The 16,126-nt window shown below is 43.8% G+C and overlaps 1 protein-coding gene across 1 annotated transcript in view; it reads left to right on the top strand.

Moving 5' to 3' along the window:
* Positions 1–15,897, top strand: part of LOC139566865 (melatonin receptor type 1A-A) — a 52,125-nt gene extending 36,228 nt beyond the window's left edge. The window contains exon 2 of the mRNA XM_071388188.1: positions 13,940–15,897. Within this exon, the coding sequence (XP_071244289.1) occupies positions 13,940–14,808 (869 nt within the window). The 3' untranslated portion in view covers positions 14,809–15,897. The remainder of the gene's footprint in view (positions 1–13,939) is intronic.
* Positions 15,898–16,126: the final 229 nt, after the last annotated feature.

Raw genomic sequence — 16,126 nt, 5'->3', positions numbered from 1 at the left:
AAATGGGAAGATATGAGATTGACATATTATGCAACGCATTCCCATTCAAAGTTTAAGGAGATTAAATTTGAGCTCTTTTAAGTCAGCTGGGGCTAGGTCATCTGCTTAATAAAGATATGGGTGGTAAGAATAACAACCGTCACGCCAAGCAATCCGAATTTAGAGGCTCAGCAGGCAGATGTTAAACCATTGGCTAGACACTGCTTGGCCAACATATTTTAGTCAAAACCCTGAACAAGCACTGTCACTTACAGTAGCAATGGATAAACCACACTCCGGAGTGAAGTTTACCCTAGGTACAGATCTAGGATCAGCTTCCCCTCCCCCAATCCTAACCTTAACCATTAGTGAGTTTTATGCAAAACTGACCCCTGATCAGCATCTAGGGGAAAATTTACACTGATAAACAACATTATTTCTTAAAGGAATATTAATTGTGTATGTTTTACCAGATGTGTATTGGTATTGTGTAGGTGTGTAGTATTCAGCTACTGTAGGCCACAAACTAAACCTGTTTTTTTCAAATGGTCATTGCAAACAGTATGTCGAGGCTTTTTCATTTGGGAGGAATACAATTAAGAGGTAGCTGTAGGAATAATGTGAGATATTGCAGCTTCGTAAATATATTTTCTTATCGAAGGCTTCATGGTTTCCCTACTAATGAGTTGGCCAATGTACCAAGCTCATATCAATTTAGTTCAGATTTCATTTAAACTTTAAACCCGTCATTCTTTGGAAAATAAACCACTATCCAGTCCATCTTAATAGTCTATTTTAATTATGGGGATATTCAGTACCATCCAAACACTCACCCAACTGTAATGCACCCAATCTTCCTCTCTGAAGATAATAATTGTAAAAAAAAAAGTACGTTAACCATATATAGCGTTTTAATTAGTAACTTAATCAAGAAAAAAAGGATCAAACACCCACACCCTACCCCCAATCTCCCGCCATTTGTCAAACAGCCAGCATAGTGCTATGCTACCAAAATGTCTTTATCTACCTATAGGTAGCTTTTTCAATGGGTAGGTCTTCTGTTTACAATTTGAACGACAGCGAGTAGCTCATCATTAAATGGTGTTTTTATGAGGACTTCGAAAGCTTAAAGGCTTAATGGGTTCAATCCGTAGAGATAAATAGAGATCACTACTTCGAAATAACACATGTTTGCATGGATATTGCCAATGAGGACTTTCACCATTTTAAAGTAGTCAACTGGGTGGACTCCTGGACTCCTCATGGTTTAAGTAAGGGTCACATAATTCTATCGCGGTCATCAGGGGGGATCAGCCAATGAATTAGACTCATGAAGAAACATTTCATAACTGCAGGTGGCAGTAAATCACCAACCTGGGATTTAGACCTGTTCAAACAACACACTCCAGGTGGCAGTATTCACCCTTTTAGTTTGTTTACCAACTCATAGAAGAAGTAGAAGAAGATTTACTCCCTCAGAGGACTCATTTTCGTATCTGTGCCATTATAGCGTTTGTGACAGCTTGGGCAGCGCCATTGAGGCTATCTCCTTTTTAACATTGGACTAGATAGCTAGCTAATAGGTTTGTGTGTGCCGAGCGGCACCAGAGTTCAAATAAAAACACTTCTTACCCTTTTGTAGTTAATAAATCCAATGTAAAACGTGATAACTGTTGTATACTTAACTAGCATTGAAAAAGTGAATCAATTCTTCTCTAATAAAAAAAGCTCTCTCCCTAATTTCTGAATCACACTTGTATCAGTAAGATACAGTAGCCTGTGCTTTGGAGGGGCAGGAGTAGGTAGCCTACACACGCACGTACACACACTGGAATAGATTTTCAGCTGGCAAGCAGACGCTGGAATATGTTTCAGAGTGACAGAGTGAGGGCTTTGCATACGTGCTTTGTGCGTTTTTGTGGGACTGGAAAAAAAATGCCCAGAACGTAAAAGAACGTTATTAACTGGTTACCATGCTTTTAAAATAACAGTTCTATTCCGGCACATTATAGATCACTTTCATTCCCGGTTCTGATTCTGTTTCTCAAAAAATGTAATTTTGAGGTTTTCGGTTCTGTTTCCTGAACCGGTTCCAACCCTTGCTAGTAGTTGCAAAATGGAGCCCAAACCCTGCATATTTAGTTTCCTATATGCAGGAAACCCAGTGGGCACAGACGTCAGTTCAACGTCTTGTTTTGATTTATATTTGGTTGAGTTGTCAACTAATGTGAATTCAACAAAACATTTCACCATTGTATTGGATTTAGGTGAAAAGTTGGGTGAGAAAAAATGAAATTCCCTTACATTGATGACTTTTTCAAAAATCCTATCAGTTTTCCACGTTGATTCAACGTCATCGTTGAACTTTTGTTGTTGAAATGACATGGAAACAAGGTTGATTCAACCAGTTTATATGGGAAGGGAGGAAAAAGGAGGGGTAAACCTCTTCTCTGTATATCACGACGCTATGGGTTTTCTGTCCATTTTTCTTAATAAGTGTTCGCGTTCCACCACCTAATGGGATTTGACTGCAATATATGGTTTGTTAGCCTGTTAGCCACCTAGCATTCCTTGAGAAAGAATAATTGAGAATAGCCCCAGAATCACTTCCAACTAAGACCTCTCCCACGCTCGTGTCCTGTAATCCTTGTGTCCTGGCTGAACTTTCAGTCCGTTTCCCCCCTATCTGAGTCACCTCATCAGTCCCCTATTGTGCCGTGCCCAGGCTTGCCTCTCCAAATCAAAACTCACGCACCCACTCAAAACAAATTCACCTGGGTGTCTAATTGGAGGTGGAGGGAAGGTGATAATCGCACTGCGGCACTGTGTGTTGGCTATGGACAACACTTTGATTCCTGCTGCTAGGCCATCCCCTGGCCTGTATCCTTATGCCACAAAGCTGAAAATCAAAGGGCCCCTTTCGAAAATAATGGAGTTGGACCCTGGGGCTTGCCCAAAGCACCCGGGCAGGTGCCAACACTCGTGTGATACTCCTGATGTGGTGGCCATCATTACAGTGGACCTCTGGTGGGACACGGAAATAACTTTGATCCTCTGATATTTAACGGCAGAAAAAGGGTTGATGGGATTGGAATTTAGGACCGAATGGGTTTTTATTTGCGAACCCACTCAGTATGGATCCAGAAACAGGCAGCCTTGCGCTTTGACATCCCTTTCTCTAGCGCACAGTCCAGAACAGTGCAACACAGTGCCAGTGTAAGGTCCTAGTTTTGCATTCACAGTGCCCAGGAAGTGGATCAGGGACTGCAGCTGTGGTGCATTGGGGGTGTGGTTCTGTGAATATACTTTTCTCTTACTACTGTATCTGATGGTGGATCTCAGAAAAAATACAGAATGGCGCCAAAGGAGATGGCTGCCGTTTTACAATCCCGTAACCAATTGTGCTGTTGTGTATGTTTTTTTTGCGTTATTTGTAACTTATTTTGTACATAATGTTTCTGCCGAGAGCTTCTAGATATCAGGATAGCGATTACTCACCCCGTACTGAAGGAATCATTTTTCTTCAACGAGTCAAACGGGAAGGATTTACTTCAGACACCCGACAAGGCCCTCATCCCTGTCATTCGCAGGAGAAAGACAGAGGTATCGGGGACGAAGGTCCAGGTGCCTTGTAAGGATCCGTCGACAAGAGGGTAATCTACCTTTACCATCGGTTCTATTAGCCAACGTACAATCAATCGATAAGAAAATAGACAAACTACGATCACGTACTGTATATCCTACCAATGGGACATTAAAAACTGTAATATCTTATGTTTCACGAGTCGCGGCTTAACGATGACATGAATAACATACAGCTGGCAGGTTTTAAGCTTTTTCGTCAGGATAGAACAGCGGCCTCTGGTAAGACAAGGAGTGGCGGTCTATGTATATTTGTAAACAACAGATGGTATACGAGGTTTTGCTCGACTATTTACTAAGAGAGTTTTCATCTGTATTTATGAAATCTGTCTTTATACCACCACAAACCGATGCCGGCACTAAGACCGCACTCAATGACCTGTATACGGTCATAAGCAAACAATCCAGAGGTGGCACTCCTAGTGGCCGGGGACTTTAATACAGGGAAACTGAAATCTGTTTTACCTAATTTCTATTAGCATGTTAAATGTGCAACCAGAGGAAAAAAACGCCAGACCATCTTTACTCCACACACAGAGACACGTACAAAGCTCTCCCTCAAGGAGCGGGACTCTTTTTATTTATTTTATTTTATTTCACCTTTATTTAACCAGGTAGGCAAGTTGAGAACAAGTTCTCATTTACAATTGCGACCTGGCCAAGATAGAGCAAAGCAGTTCGACACATACAACAACACAGAGTTACACATGGAGTAAAACAAACATACAGTCAAATAATACAGTAGAAAAATAAGTCTATATGCAATGTGAGCAAATGAGGTGAGATAAGGGAGGTAAAGGCAAAAAAAGGCCATGTTGGCGAAGTAAATACAATATAGCAAGTAAAACACTGGAATGGTAGATTTGCAGTGGAAGAATGTGCAAAGTAGAGATAGAAATAATGGGGTGCAAAGGAGCAAAATAAATACAGTAGGGGGAGAGGTAGTTGTTTGGGCTAAATTATATATGGGCTATGTACAGGTGCAGTAATCTGTGAGCTGCTCTGACAGCTGGTGCTTAAAGCTAGTGAGGGAGAAAAGTGTTTCCAGTTTCAGAGATTTTTGTAGTTCCAGTCATTGGCAGCAGAGAACTGGAAGGAGAGGCGGCCAAAGGAAGAACTCTAACCCGGAAGCTTATAAGAAATCCTGCTATGCTCTCCGACGCACCATCAAACAGGCAAAGCGTCAATACAGGACTAAGATTGAATCATACTACACCGGCTCCGACCCTCGTCGGATGTGGCAAACTATTACAGACTACAAAGGGAAGCACAGCCGCGAGCTGCCCAGTGACGCGAGCCTACCAGACGAGGTAAATTACTTCTATGCTCGCTTCGAGGCAAGTAACCCTGAAGCATACATGAGAGCATCAGCTGTTCTGGATGACTGTGTGATCACGCTCTCCATAGCCAATGTGAGTAAGACCTTTAAACAAGTCAACATTCACAAGGCCTCAGGTGCCAGACGGATTACCGGGACGTGTACTCCGAGCATGCGCTTACCAACTGGCAAGTGTCTTCACTGACATTTTTTACCTGTCCCTGACTGAGTCTGTAATACCAACATGTTTAAAGCAGACCACGATAGTCCCTGTGCCCAAGAACACTTAGGTGACCTGCCTAAATGACTACCGACCCGTAGCACTCACGTCTGTAGCCATGAAGTGCTTTGAAAGGCTTGTCATGGCTCACATCAACACCATTATCCCAGAAACCCTAGACCCAGTCCAATTTGTCTACCGCCCCAACAGATCCACAGATGATGCAATCTCTATTGCACTCAACTCTGCGCTTTCACACCTGGACAAAAGGAACACCTATGTGAGAATGCTATTCATTGACTACAGCTCAGCGTTCAACACCATAGTACCCGCAAAGCTCATCACTATGCTAAGGACCCTGGGACAAAACACCTCCCTCTGCAACTGGATCCTGGACTTCCTGACAGGCCGCCCCCAGGTGGTAAGGGTAGGTAACAACACATCCGCCATGCTGATCCTCAACACGGGGGCCCCTCAGGGGTGCTCACTCAGTCCCCTCCTGTACTCCCTGTTCACTCATGACTGCATGGCCAGGCATGCCTCCAACACCATCATCACGTTTGCAGATGACACAACAGTGGTAGGCCTGATCACCAATAACGATGAGACAGCCTGTAGGGAGGAGGTCAGAAACCTGGCCGTGTGGTACCAGGACAACAACCTCTCCCTCAACATGATCAAGACAAAGGAGATGATTGGGGACTACAGGAAAAGGAGGACCGAGCACGCCCCCATTCTCATCGACGGGGCTGCAGTGGAGCACGTTGAGAGCTTCTAGTTCCTTGGTGTCCACATCACCAACAAACTGTCATGGTCCAAAAACACTGAGACAGTCGTGAAGAGGGCACGACAAAGCCTATTCTCCCTCAGGAGACTGAAAGATTTGGCATGGGTCCTCAGTTCCTCAAAATGTTCTACAGCTGCACCATCAAGAACATCCTGACTGCAAGGCACTACAGAGGGTAGTGCATACGGCCCAGTACATCACTGGGGCCAAGATTCCTGCCATCCAGGACCTATACACCAGGCAGTGTCAGAGGAAGGCCCTAAAAATTTTTGCCTCCAGCCACCATTGTCATAGACTTTTCTCTCTGCTTCCGCACGCCAAGCGGTACCGGAGCACCAAGTCTAGGTCCAAAAGGCTTCTAAACAGCTTCTACCCGCAAGCCATAAGACTCCTGAACAGCTAACCAAACGGCTACCCAGACCCCTCTTTTACCCTGCTGCTACTCTCTGTTTATTATCTATGCATAGTCACTTTAACTCTACCTACATGTACATATTACCTTAGTTACCTCGACTAACCGGTGCCCCCACACATTGACTCTTTACCGGTTCCCCTGTATATAGTCTCGCTATTGTTATTTTACTGCTGCTGTTGAATTATTTGTTACTTTTATTTTCAATGTTTTACTTAACACTTTTTTTCATCTTAAAACTTCTTAAAGCGTTGTTGGTTAAGGGTTTGTAAGTAAGCATTGCACTGTAAGGTTGTATTCAGGGCATGTGACAAATACGATTTGATTTTGTGAGCAGCTGAGGTAAGGTGCAGTGGTGCCCGTGGCTATGACAAGCCATGACCCACATGGCTCACCCAACCCACACCCTCCTCAGGGCCTCAAGTACAGTAGCCCTTACACAACAGGCCAGGGCCCCATGTGAAGCAAGTAGTGCTGAGCGATTAACCGAAATTTCGTTCATTTTCATTTTTTTTTTACAACTTATTTACCGACACCTGTTCAATGATTTTAATTCCATTTTGTTCATTTTTGATAAAGAGATTGATAGCTGATATTCAGCAGTCATAAAAGTATGCCTTATTTACTTTGACGAAATGTTACAGTTTTCAACCCATATAATCATATAATCAAAATAAATAAAAAATGAATAATTGAACAGAAACTGAACTAACCTCAAAAAGCACTAATCGCTCAGAACTAGAAGCAAGATGAGTGTTTGAGAAAATTATGCAGCTAATGTGTTATTGTGTAGCAGTCAGTGACTGTACATCCTAACAGCTAGCTAGCCTAAAACATAGCTTTTCAGATCCTCGTGTTGGACAGAATTGTAATTTCTCTGCCATAATGACACATTGAAGATGTTGTCTGGGGTTGTTAAACCTGCAGGTCAGTGCTACATCTAGAACGGTGACACAAAAACAGCCTTTGTCACTCAGTTCAGGTATGAACAAATACGATGCCTTAACTAGCGCCCGTCCACAGGTTTGATGTTTTCCGTCTATGTTTTTGGAGACGGCAAAACTTCACAAATGAAGGATGGCGTAATCGGAGTGACAACATGACATCGAACAACTCCGCCCAGGGGGGTTCTGTCTGGCTCCACGACCAACACGGCTGGTCCTGTCATCTCGCTTCGTGCCACCAGCTGTGTGGGCCGTGTTGACATCCAGTGTGACACCGCCCATGGTGTTTTGTCCTCGCGGCTTCCTCAGCTTCCCGAGGAGAGACAGGTACATGCACAATGTATGGTCTTCAAAGCCGCGACACGCTGTGGTCTAGCGGTCCGTAAAAATTGACTAGCAGCCCGGCAAATTGAGAATGAGATCGTGAACTAGGGAGGATGGCCAACTTTGGTGGAATTTCTTTGTGGCATGTTCTGTGAGTAGGTGCAATGTGGGATTCAGTTGACTCAAGTCTATCTGAGTATTGTTAAACCACAGCGCTATCACACCCTAGGATTTGTCTTGCTGTGCCGAACACTAAGATAAATATATGGGGAATTGGAAGAACTTGACGATTGTTTTCTGATTTCCATGAATATAACAGTGAAAGTCATTTCCTGAGGTCTTCAAGCGCCCATAAAAGTACTTTGTTGCACTTAGCAAAATGTAAACGTGCACAGAATTAAAAGACTCACTCGTCTGAAGAGTTCTCTCTGAATACAGACAGAGGGAAGCACCCTGACCTGACAGTCTGTCTGCAAGACATCTTATGCCAAAAGCTGCACCCTTGTCTGAGAGAAAAAGAGACAGAACCCTAGATGGAACAAGTCAAAAGCACTCTCCGAAATGTCAAGAGTTAGGTAAGGGCCTCGAAATATCTGTGGTAATGTGAATCTCTTGGGACTGCAGTCGGGTTCTTTCTTCTCTCCTCTGGCACTAGTCCGCCTCGTATGGTAGCTCTTGACTCCTGTGATTTATTAACTGGTGGCAATGACAGTTCAAGTGCGGTAGCTTACTGCAGAATCAGCTTCCATTTATACTGTCTCGAATTGTAGGATTCGTTTTGTCTGTGTTGTCTTTTGTGGTCGTCTTGTGCATTCCATGGTTGCTTTGTATTGGTTCATATTTTGCTTTGTTATGTCTGCTGGTGTGAATTGGTCGATTGCCAAATGTTTACATATTGCATATAGGATAACATATTGTGTTTATATGTTCTATAAGGTTGTGTTGCTTTGTATTGATTGTAATTGCAGAATCTGCTTATGCACAGAGAGCGAGAGAGAGAGAGAATAAACCAGGCAGGCAAGCCCAAATCTACCAAATTATTCTGACTGGTTAAGGCAAGGGTTAAGGTTTGGTTTAAGGTTAAAACAGAAACAATAATAACCAGAGCATAGCACTGGGATTGAACCTGTGATCCTCGGAGCCATGTGCCTACTTGATGGTAATACATGCTCACGTTGCCTCTAGTGGATGGTATTGAAGGCGTCTCCTGACGTCCTGGGGACCTGGACAGAATATTTAAGTAATATCTGGTGTGATCTCGCTGATACTCTACACTGCTTGCATTTCTGGGGCTGGCCATTTTCATTTCTAAGCCGTTTGTTTTATGGTCCGCTCTTGAAATAGCCTTAGTAGAGAGGAGAGAACAGATTAACTCTGGAGAGGCGGGCCTCATCATCCATGCCTGTCACCAGCCCTCATTCATAAACACAATACTTGCAAATCCAATAATGTCACAAAGTTTTTTGTTTGTTTGGAGCCATCATATTTTATCTTTGCTGTGCTGGTGGCAGCGGTGGAATATGTTGGGTTAATTCCAATTAATCCCGACTAAATACCCGCCATGCCCATCTGTGACACATATCAATTTTGTAACACCATTATTGACTTAATAAGCCAGTGTTACCACATTACTTTTGTGAAAGAAACACTTGAATTATTAACCATTTTATCGATGCCCAAGTACAGAAGGTGAACGTTAAATGTGAAGTTACAATTCATGAATGTCAGATATGCATTCACCAACATCTATGTTTTACGTGCACAAGAACTGTTCATGACACTGTTCACACCCCTCTTGTTTTGCTTTTTTTAAGCTAATTCCCTGCAATTTTACACATTTATGTCTTATGTATGTTCATGTGATATCTGAGTGACTCAAAATGTACAACAAAATCAAGACATCAGATGACATGGGCTAGTTGATCAACTGGGCATTTCTGACAAGTTCTAAATAGCTCTCTCTACAATGACTGACTGGACAAGAGGAACTGATGATGCACTAGCCAATTTTGAAATTCCACCTTGTGCATTTTACTATTACAACTTTCAAGTGTACTGTCATTTGAAAGTCCAACTGAGTTCCTTTTTCATTTGTTCATCTCCCCTAGTTTGGGAACCGCTTGTAACAATGTGCGCTGAGAGTCGGGAAGCAAGTTCAGGGAGTGAGTGTTTTCATAAATAAATTAAACCAATGGGTAACACAAACAACGCACAGACACGACCCAGGAACAGAAACAATAACGCCTGGGGAAGTAACCAAAGGGAGTAACATACAGTATATTGGGAAGGTAATCAGGGTGGTGATATAGTCCAGGTGAGCTTGATGACGCGCAGGTGCGCGCAACGATGGTGACAGGTGTGCGCCATAACGAGCAGACTGGTGACCTAGATGCCGTAGAGGGAGCACACGTTCAAGTACCCCCTCTCCAACAAGCAGTTCCAGCCGCAGGACGCCGACTAAAATGACGATCCCGGGGATCAGGAGCGGACCGGTCACCTCTACTGAGGCGCAGGAAACCTGTCAATCCGGCGGAGACACGGGAGCATGGTGACCTAGAGCGCCGGAGAGAGAGCATACGTGATGGTACCCCCTCCCCGGCGCATTCAGCTCCAGCCACAGGACGTCGAGGATACCGGGGATCAGGAGCGGACCGGTCACCCCTGCTGATGCCCGGGAACTTGTCTCTGGCTGGGGCGTGGGAACCTGACAGACCGGCTGAGGCATGAGAGCCTGACGAGCTGGAGGAAGCAGGGGAGCCTGGCGATCCAGCTGAGGCATGAGAGCCTGACAAGCCGGTGGAGGTAGGGGAGACTGGCGATCTGACTGAGGCATGAGAGCCTGTAGCGGCTCCCGGACCCGACGTCATTCCCACTGACACACAAAACAAAAAAACACTCCCTGATGCTTCCCTTAGGTGAGGCGTTATTCTGTAACAATGTGCGCTGAGAGTCTGGAAGCAAGTTCAGGGAGTGAGTGTTTTAATAAATAAATGAAACTAACACGTAACACAAATAACGCACAGACATGACCCAGGAACAATGACGCCTGGGGAAGGAACCAAAGGGAGTGACATATATAGGGAAGGTAATCAGGGAGGTGATGGAGTCCAGGTGAGTCTGATGACGTGCAAGTGAGCGTAACGATGTTGACAGGTGTGCGCCATAACGAGCAGCGTGGTGACCTAGAGGGAGCACACTTGACACCGCTGCCATACATTATCATAGATGACTTTTTAACAGCTAGCTAGCCCATGCATAATACAGTGCCAGGGGTAATAGAGTTAGGGCCCTTGTAACCTTCTCCGCTTACTGACACTTCGACCTTGGTGCCTCGCTGACCCTCAAGTTGCGGAGTTTACACTTGGACTCTAGGCGTTAAAGTTCCCACCTCATTAGCGGAGCGTAACCGTGAGGCTACAGTTGGCCGCCGCTGACGTGCTTGGACTCACTCTGACTCGCTCTACCTGCCGTCCTTAAAAAAGGGCATGTCGCTCGAGGTATTGAAGGTATCTTAATCATGCTGCTCCATTGCAAAAATGTATCTCCACTGCCTGCCAAAGAAAAAGACCAGAGGGGATTCCCTCATGCATAAATCCTTATCAAAGTTGATGAGTGAATGAAAATGAATGAAAGTGAATGAAAATGTATCTCCCCTTAAGCTAAATTAATACTTTGAGTGGTGTGTCAATCACCGGGTCTAGCCTCCACGGTGACAAGAGCTGATAGAAGCCAGGCCTCAGGGCACTTGAAAGCCAGCCGAGCTGCCTGTAGGGCTCTGTCTCACAACCTTGTCAAGGTCTAGGCTCTGTATTGACACTCCAAGCAGCTCAAATAGTCTAAACCCTGGCCCCAGCTTTGCTTTAGCGAGTCCCACGTTGAGGGGTAGTGCAATCCTGGTCTTATAGGTCTTAAAGACAAACTCCTCGACCCTTACTGTCTCCACCCGTAAGCTCTCAGCACATAGCTTGAGAAACATCTCTTTGTTTTAGCCGCCAGACCTTTTGTTAAGTCCCTTCGTCCTGCTAATCGTGACAATAGCACGTGCACATCATCTTCTTACAGAGGGCTCCTGGATGACAGATCCAGGAGGACGTAGCTTAATTCAATGCAGGAAAGGTCTTCGGCCATGAAAGAATGTCTGGTATGCTACGTGGGGGGGAGGGGGACAGAAAGAGAGGGAAGGCGCCGGGCAGACCTGGGTTTTGTTGTGCTTCTGTGTCTGTGCCCGGAGAGACTGACACATTTCCCAGAGGCGTCTGGGAACTGATCTGTGTGATAGATCGTAGCTGGAAGTCAAGGAGTGATGTGTGTGGAAAGACGATACTTCAACGCTATTGCAATGTTTTGCTGAGTCGTTGTAGCGATGTTGTAGAAGCGTAGTACTATGCTGTCTTAATGTTTAGCTCACATCTGACACACGAGGAACTCGTCACTAACAGGACCAGGTTTATGACACACACACACACACACAGTACTGTAGGTACTGTAAAGCTGTTAACTGACTGCTTGAGTAAATTTGAGCTTTTCCTTTTACGCATACAATTTCACCCTTCAGAAGATCTGCCGTGCAAACGCGGAGAAAAATACTGACTTTGCATAATTAAAGCAAACTTGGAACTAACTAGCGTGCTTGCGTGTGTTTTTGCGCGTGCAAGCCTGAGTGTGACCGTGTCAGAATATAATCGTCCTCCTTCTCCTTCTCTGTGTGAAGTGGCATGTCATGCACTCACTTCACTTGAAAAAGGGTCTGTAAAGCCCTTTCCTGCAGTCAATGACCAAAAGCACCCACTTTTTCCTCATCGGTGGAAAGTTATAAATTTAATTTCATAATTAATAAAGATGATAAAAAATAAAACATATGATGTTTCTATGTCAAATGGTTTTGTTATATTTCAATCTTCTGTGGTGTATATAAAGTGAAATATTGGGATGCAAACTCAAAGTTGAATACATTTCAACTGTATATCTGCCATGGTACAGGTGTCTTCTTTTTTGTTGTCGCCCATAACCATGTGTGTGAGGTGTATACTTGTGTTTCAAAGTAGATTTGTTTAAGACTACCAAGAAACTATGACCCTGATTTAGCCCACTGCAGTAAATGGTTAAAACACATCTTCTCATTTAGAAAACAGCCTATGTGGCATCCATATGAGTCAGAAACATTTATTCTACTGTCATAACTGACTACGAAGTGTAAATAGGATAATTCTGGTCATACAGTCAGTCTTGTCCAAAATGTATTTTTTGTGAGACTTGTGGTAGTCGTGACTGCATCACAACGTAAATGTTAGGTTGGTTTCAAACGTTTAATCCTGTCCACATGCCCACAGCTGGCAGCACACAAGTAATTATGGATTCAGAGTGCAGGTGCACGCTAGAGACGGAAGATGAAGCGAGACACCACACTTGCTGTTTATTTTGTAAAATGTTTTGGTTCAATGAAAGTCATTGAACTAAGTAGACCAGACCCAGCTGCTATTGCATTGGTGTCTATGGGAGACACACCCAATTAAGTAGACCGGAACGTCATTTATTTTTTCAATAGCTAACGGCCTGGGTCAACTATCTTCATTTATCCACCATCTTTGCTGCACGCGACCCAATCGTAATGTCTGTGGTAAATGTGGGTTGACTTTGGATATCCTTATGGGGCTAGTTAGGGACCATCAGTAAATTACACATTATACTTGGAGAATATGTTAAAATTCCAGTAGCTCTAAATTTCAATGACTTAAAAACCTAAAAACAACTATAAATTGTAGAAATTCATATACAAATATTGAAAGAATTTAATGAGAACCTAAAGGTGTTGCAACATGAAAATATTGTCTCATTGACATAGGGACCATCAATAAATTACACAAACTAAGAAACAAACAAAGAAACACACACACACAATGACATTCACACGCTGACATACACATTTACACAAGCATATGTAGATTCAAAGGCATTGTTTTTCTCTCATCATAAGCACCTAGTTGTCAAAGTAGTAGCCTTGAAGCAGATTGCTGTGTAGTGAGAGGTATGCAAAATGATAAATGTAAATAAATGAGTCAACCCTCGCTGGCTGAAAGAACCGAAACACAATTACCTGTCCGTCCATTCAGCCACTTATTCAGTGACATTAACATTGTGTTTGTCTTGATGACTTTGATTGTGCTCATTGTGAAAGGATAGAATATTTACTAATTGCCATGGTCTTTGTTTTCTTTCTCCTTATCTATATGTTCTTTCTCTATCTCTCTCTATGCTCTATCTCTATGCTCTCTCTTTCTCTCTATGCTCTCAATCTCTCTCTCTGTGTCTCCAGGCAACATCTTTGTGGTAAGCCTGGCCGTGGCCGACCTGGTGGTGGCCATCTACCCCTACCCTCTGGTCCTCTCCTCCATCTTCCACAAAGGCTGGAACCTGGGCTATGTCCACTGCCAGATCAGCGGTTTTCTCATGGGCGTCAGCGTCATTGGCTCCATCTTCAACATCACCGGCATTGCCATCAACCGCTACTGTTATATATGTCACAGCCTTAAGTACGACAAGCTGTACAGTGACAAGAACTCAGTGTGTTACGTCCTACTCATCTGGGCGTTGACCATTGTGGCCATCGTGCCGAATCTCTTCGTGGGTTCGTTGCAGTATGACCCCAGGGTGTATTCGTGTACGTTCGAGCAGTCGGCGAGTTCGGCGTACACCATCGCCGTGGTCTTCTTCCACTTCATCCTACCGATCATGATCGTCACCTACTGCTACCTGAGGATCTGGATCCTGGTCATTCAAGTTAGGCGACGGGTCAAACCGGACAATAGACCGAAACTGACGCCAAACGACGTGAGGAACTTCGTGACTATGTTCGTGGTGTTTGTGCTGTTCGCCGTGTGCTGGGCACCGCTCAACTTCATCGGGCTGGCGGTGGCCATCAACCCAGAGGTGGTCGTGCCTCTCATCCCTGAGTGGCTCTTCGTGGCGAGCTACTTCATGGCCTACTTCAACAGCTGCCTTAATGCCATCGTGTACGGGATGCTCAACCAGAACTTCCGACGCGAGTACAAGCGCATCGTGGTGTCGGTGTGCACGGCGCGAATCTTCTTCCACGGCAGCTCCAACGACGCGGCCGAGCGGTTCAAGAGCAAGCCGTCGCCGCTCATCACCAACAACAACCAAGTCAAGGTGGAGTCGGTGTGAGAGGACCAGCTGGTCCCAGTGCCCTCCCTACCCCTCCCCCATGGCGCGAACCCTTCGATGTCTATACATCTGTAAAGTGGAAACAAGCAATATGGCGGAAGCTCAAGCTTCACCATTTCGCTCCTTGTAACTATCCAGTACACTGCAGATCTATAAACATCGGAGGGGTTAAGGAGCCCAGGGGAAAGGGTAGGGAGCGATTTGGGACTGGGTGATACTAACACACAGACACACACATGAACAAAGGGGGAGGGGGGATTAAGGGAACCAATGTGACATAAAGAGTTAAATTAGTTTAAAAAATACAAGTGAATGGAGAACAATTACCAAATACAAAAACAAAACAGCTTCCACTTTCTGAACCGTCCGTGATCTGTGCTATCTTCACCTCTATACAATCAAAGCGAAATGGGGAAAATGTATCTTTGTCTTGCAAAAATCACTTTTGTTAGTTTTTTCGATACCTAAAAAATATATAATGTACTTTTGTTTTCATGTTTACAGTGATGATAACAGTGACTCTATGTAAGACATATATGTTTTTATTTTGTATGAAGTATATGTTATATAGATATACAAGAATATATATCAGGTTCATTTCACCAACATCGATAATCCGATGAAAGAAAATGACTAGGGTTGCAAAATTCCTGTAATTTCTCAAAAATTCCAACCAAGATTTATGGAAAACTGGGAACATTTGTGGAGAGAATTTTGCAAACCTACAAATGACAAATATATCATGCCATGAAAGACAGAACATTTCTGCAATGTCTGGTCACAAACATAACCAAAAGTGTTTTACAGATTTTACCGAATGTTAATGATCATTTTTGTTGGGGTGTGACACTGTTACACTCCTTCCTTTGGAGGAGGAAGCAATATGTTTGGGGATTGTTGCTGTTTCACGATGCCCTGCGGAACTGTTCCCATCATTCGGTGGAATAAATATGTTTGTAAGTATGGGATTTCTTTCTCCCTCACTTCTTATTCCCTTTCTGTCTCTTTCTCAATCTATCTCTGTGAGCTCTTTGTATGCATGGATCTGAAGAATCGTTCATATGCAAAATAAAGGTTCAGATACAGACATGGGTGCTCCTATTTCAGTACAACACAACAGAACACGAGCACACACATATTGCAGTTCAGTTTGTTCAAATCCAATGTCATCTTTTTTTTAGATATTTATATTAGTTATATATATTAGTTAATATATTATATGAAGTTATATTGATACATCAGGAAATATACTTAGTAAAGACAGTTGGGTAAAATCGTCCCAGAAGAGGTCGGAACTGATTGAATCGGCCCGAAATTG

The sequence above is a fragment of the Salvelinus alpinus genome, chromosome 39 (genome assembly GCF_045679555.1).
Source record: "Salvelinus alpinus chromosome 39, SLU_Salpinus.1, whole genome shotgun sequence".
In the NCBI taxonomy this organism is placed as follows: domain Eukaryota; kingdom Metazoa; phylum Chordata; class Actinopteri; order Salmoniformes; family Salmonidae; genus Salvelinus; species Salvelinus alpinus.
This window is presented reverse-complemented; position numbering and strand designations above follow the sequence as displayed.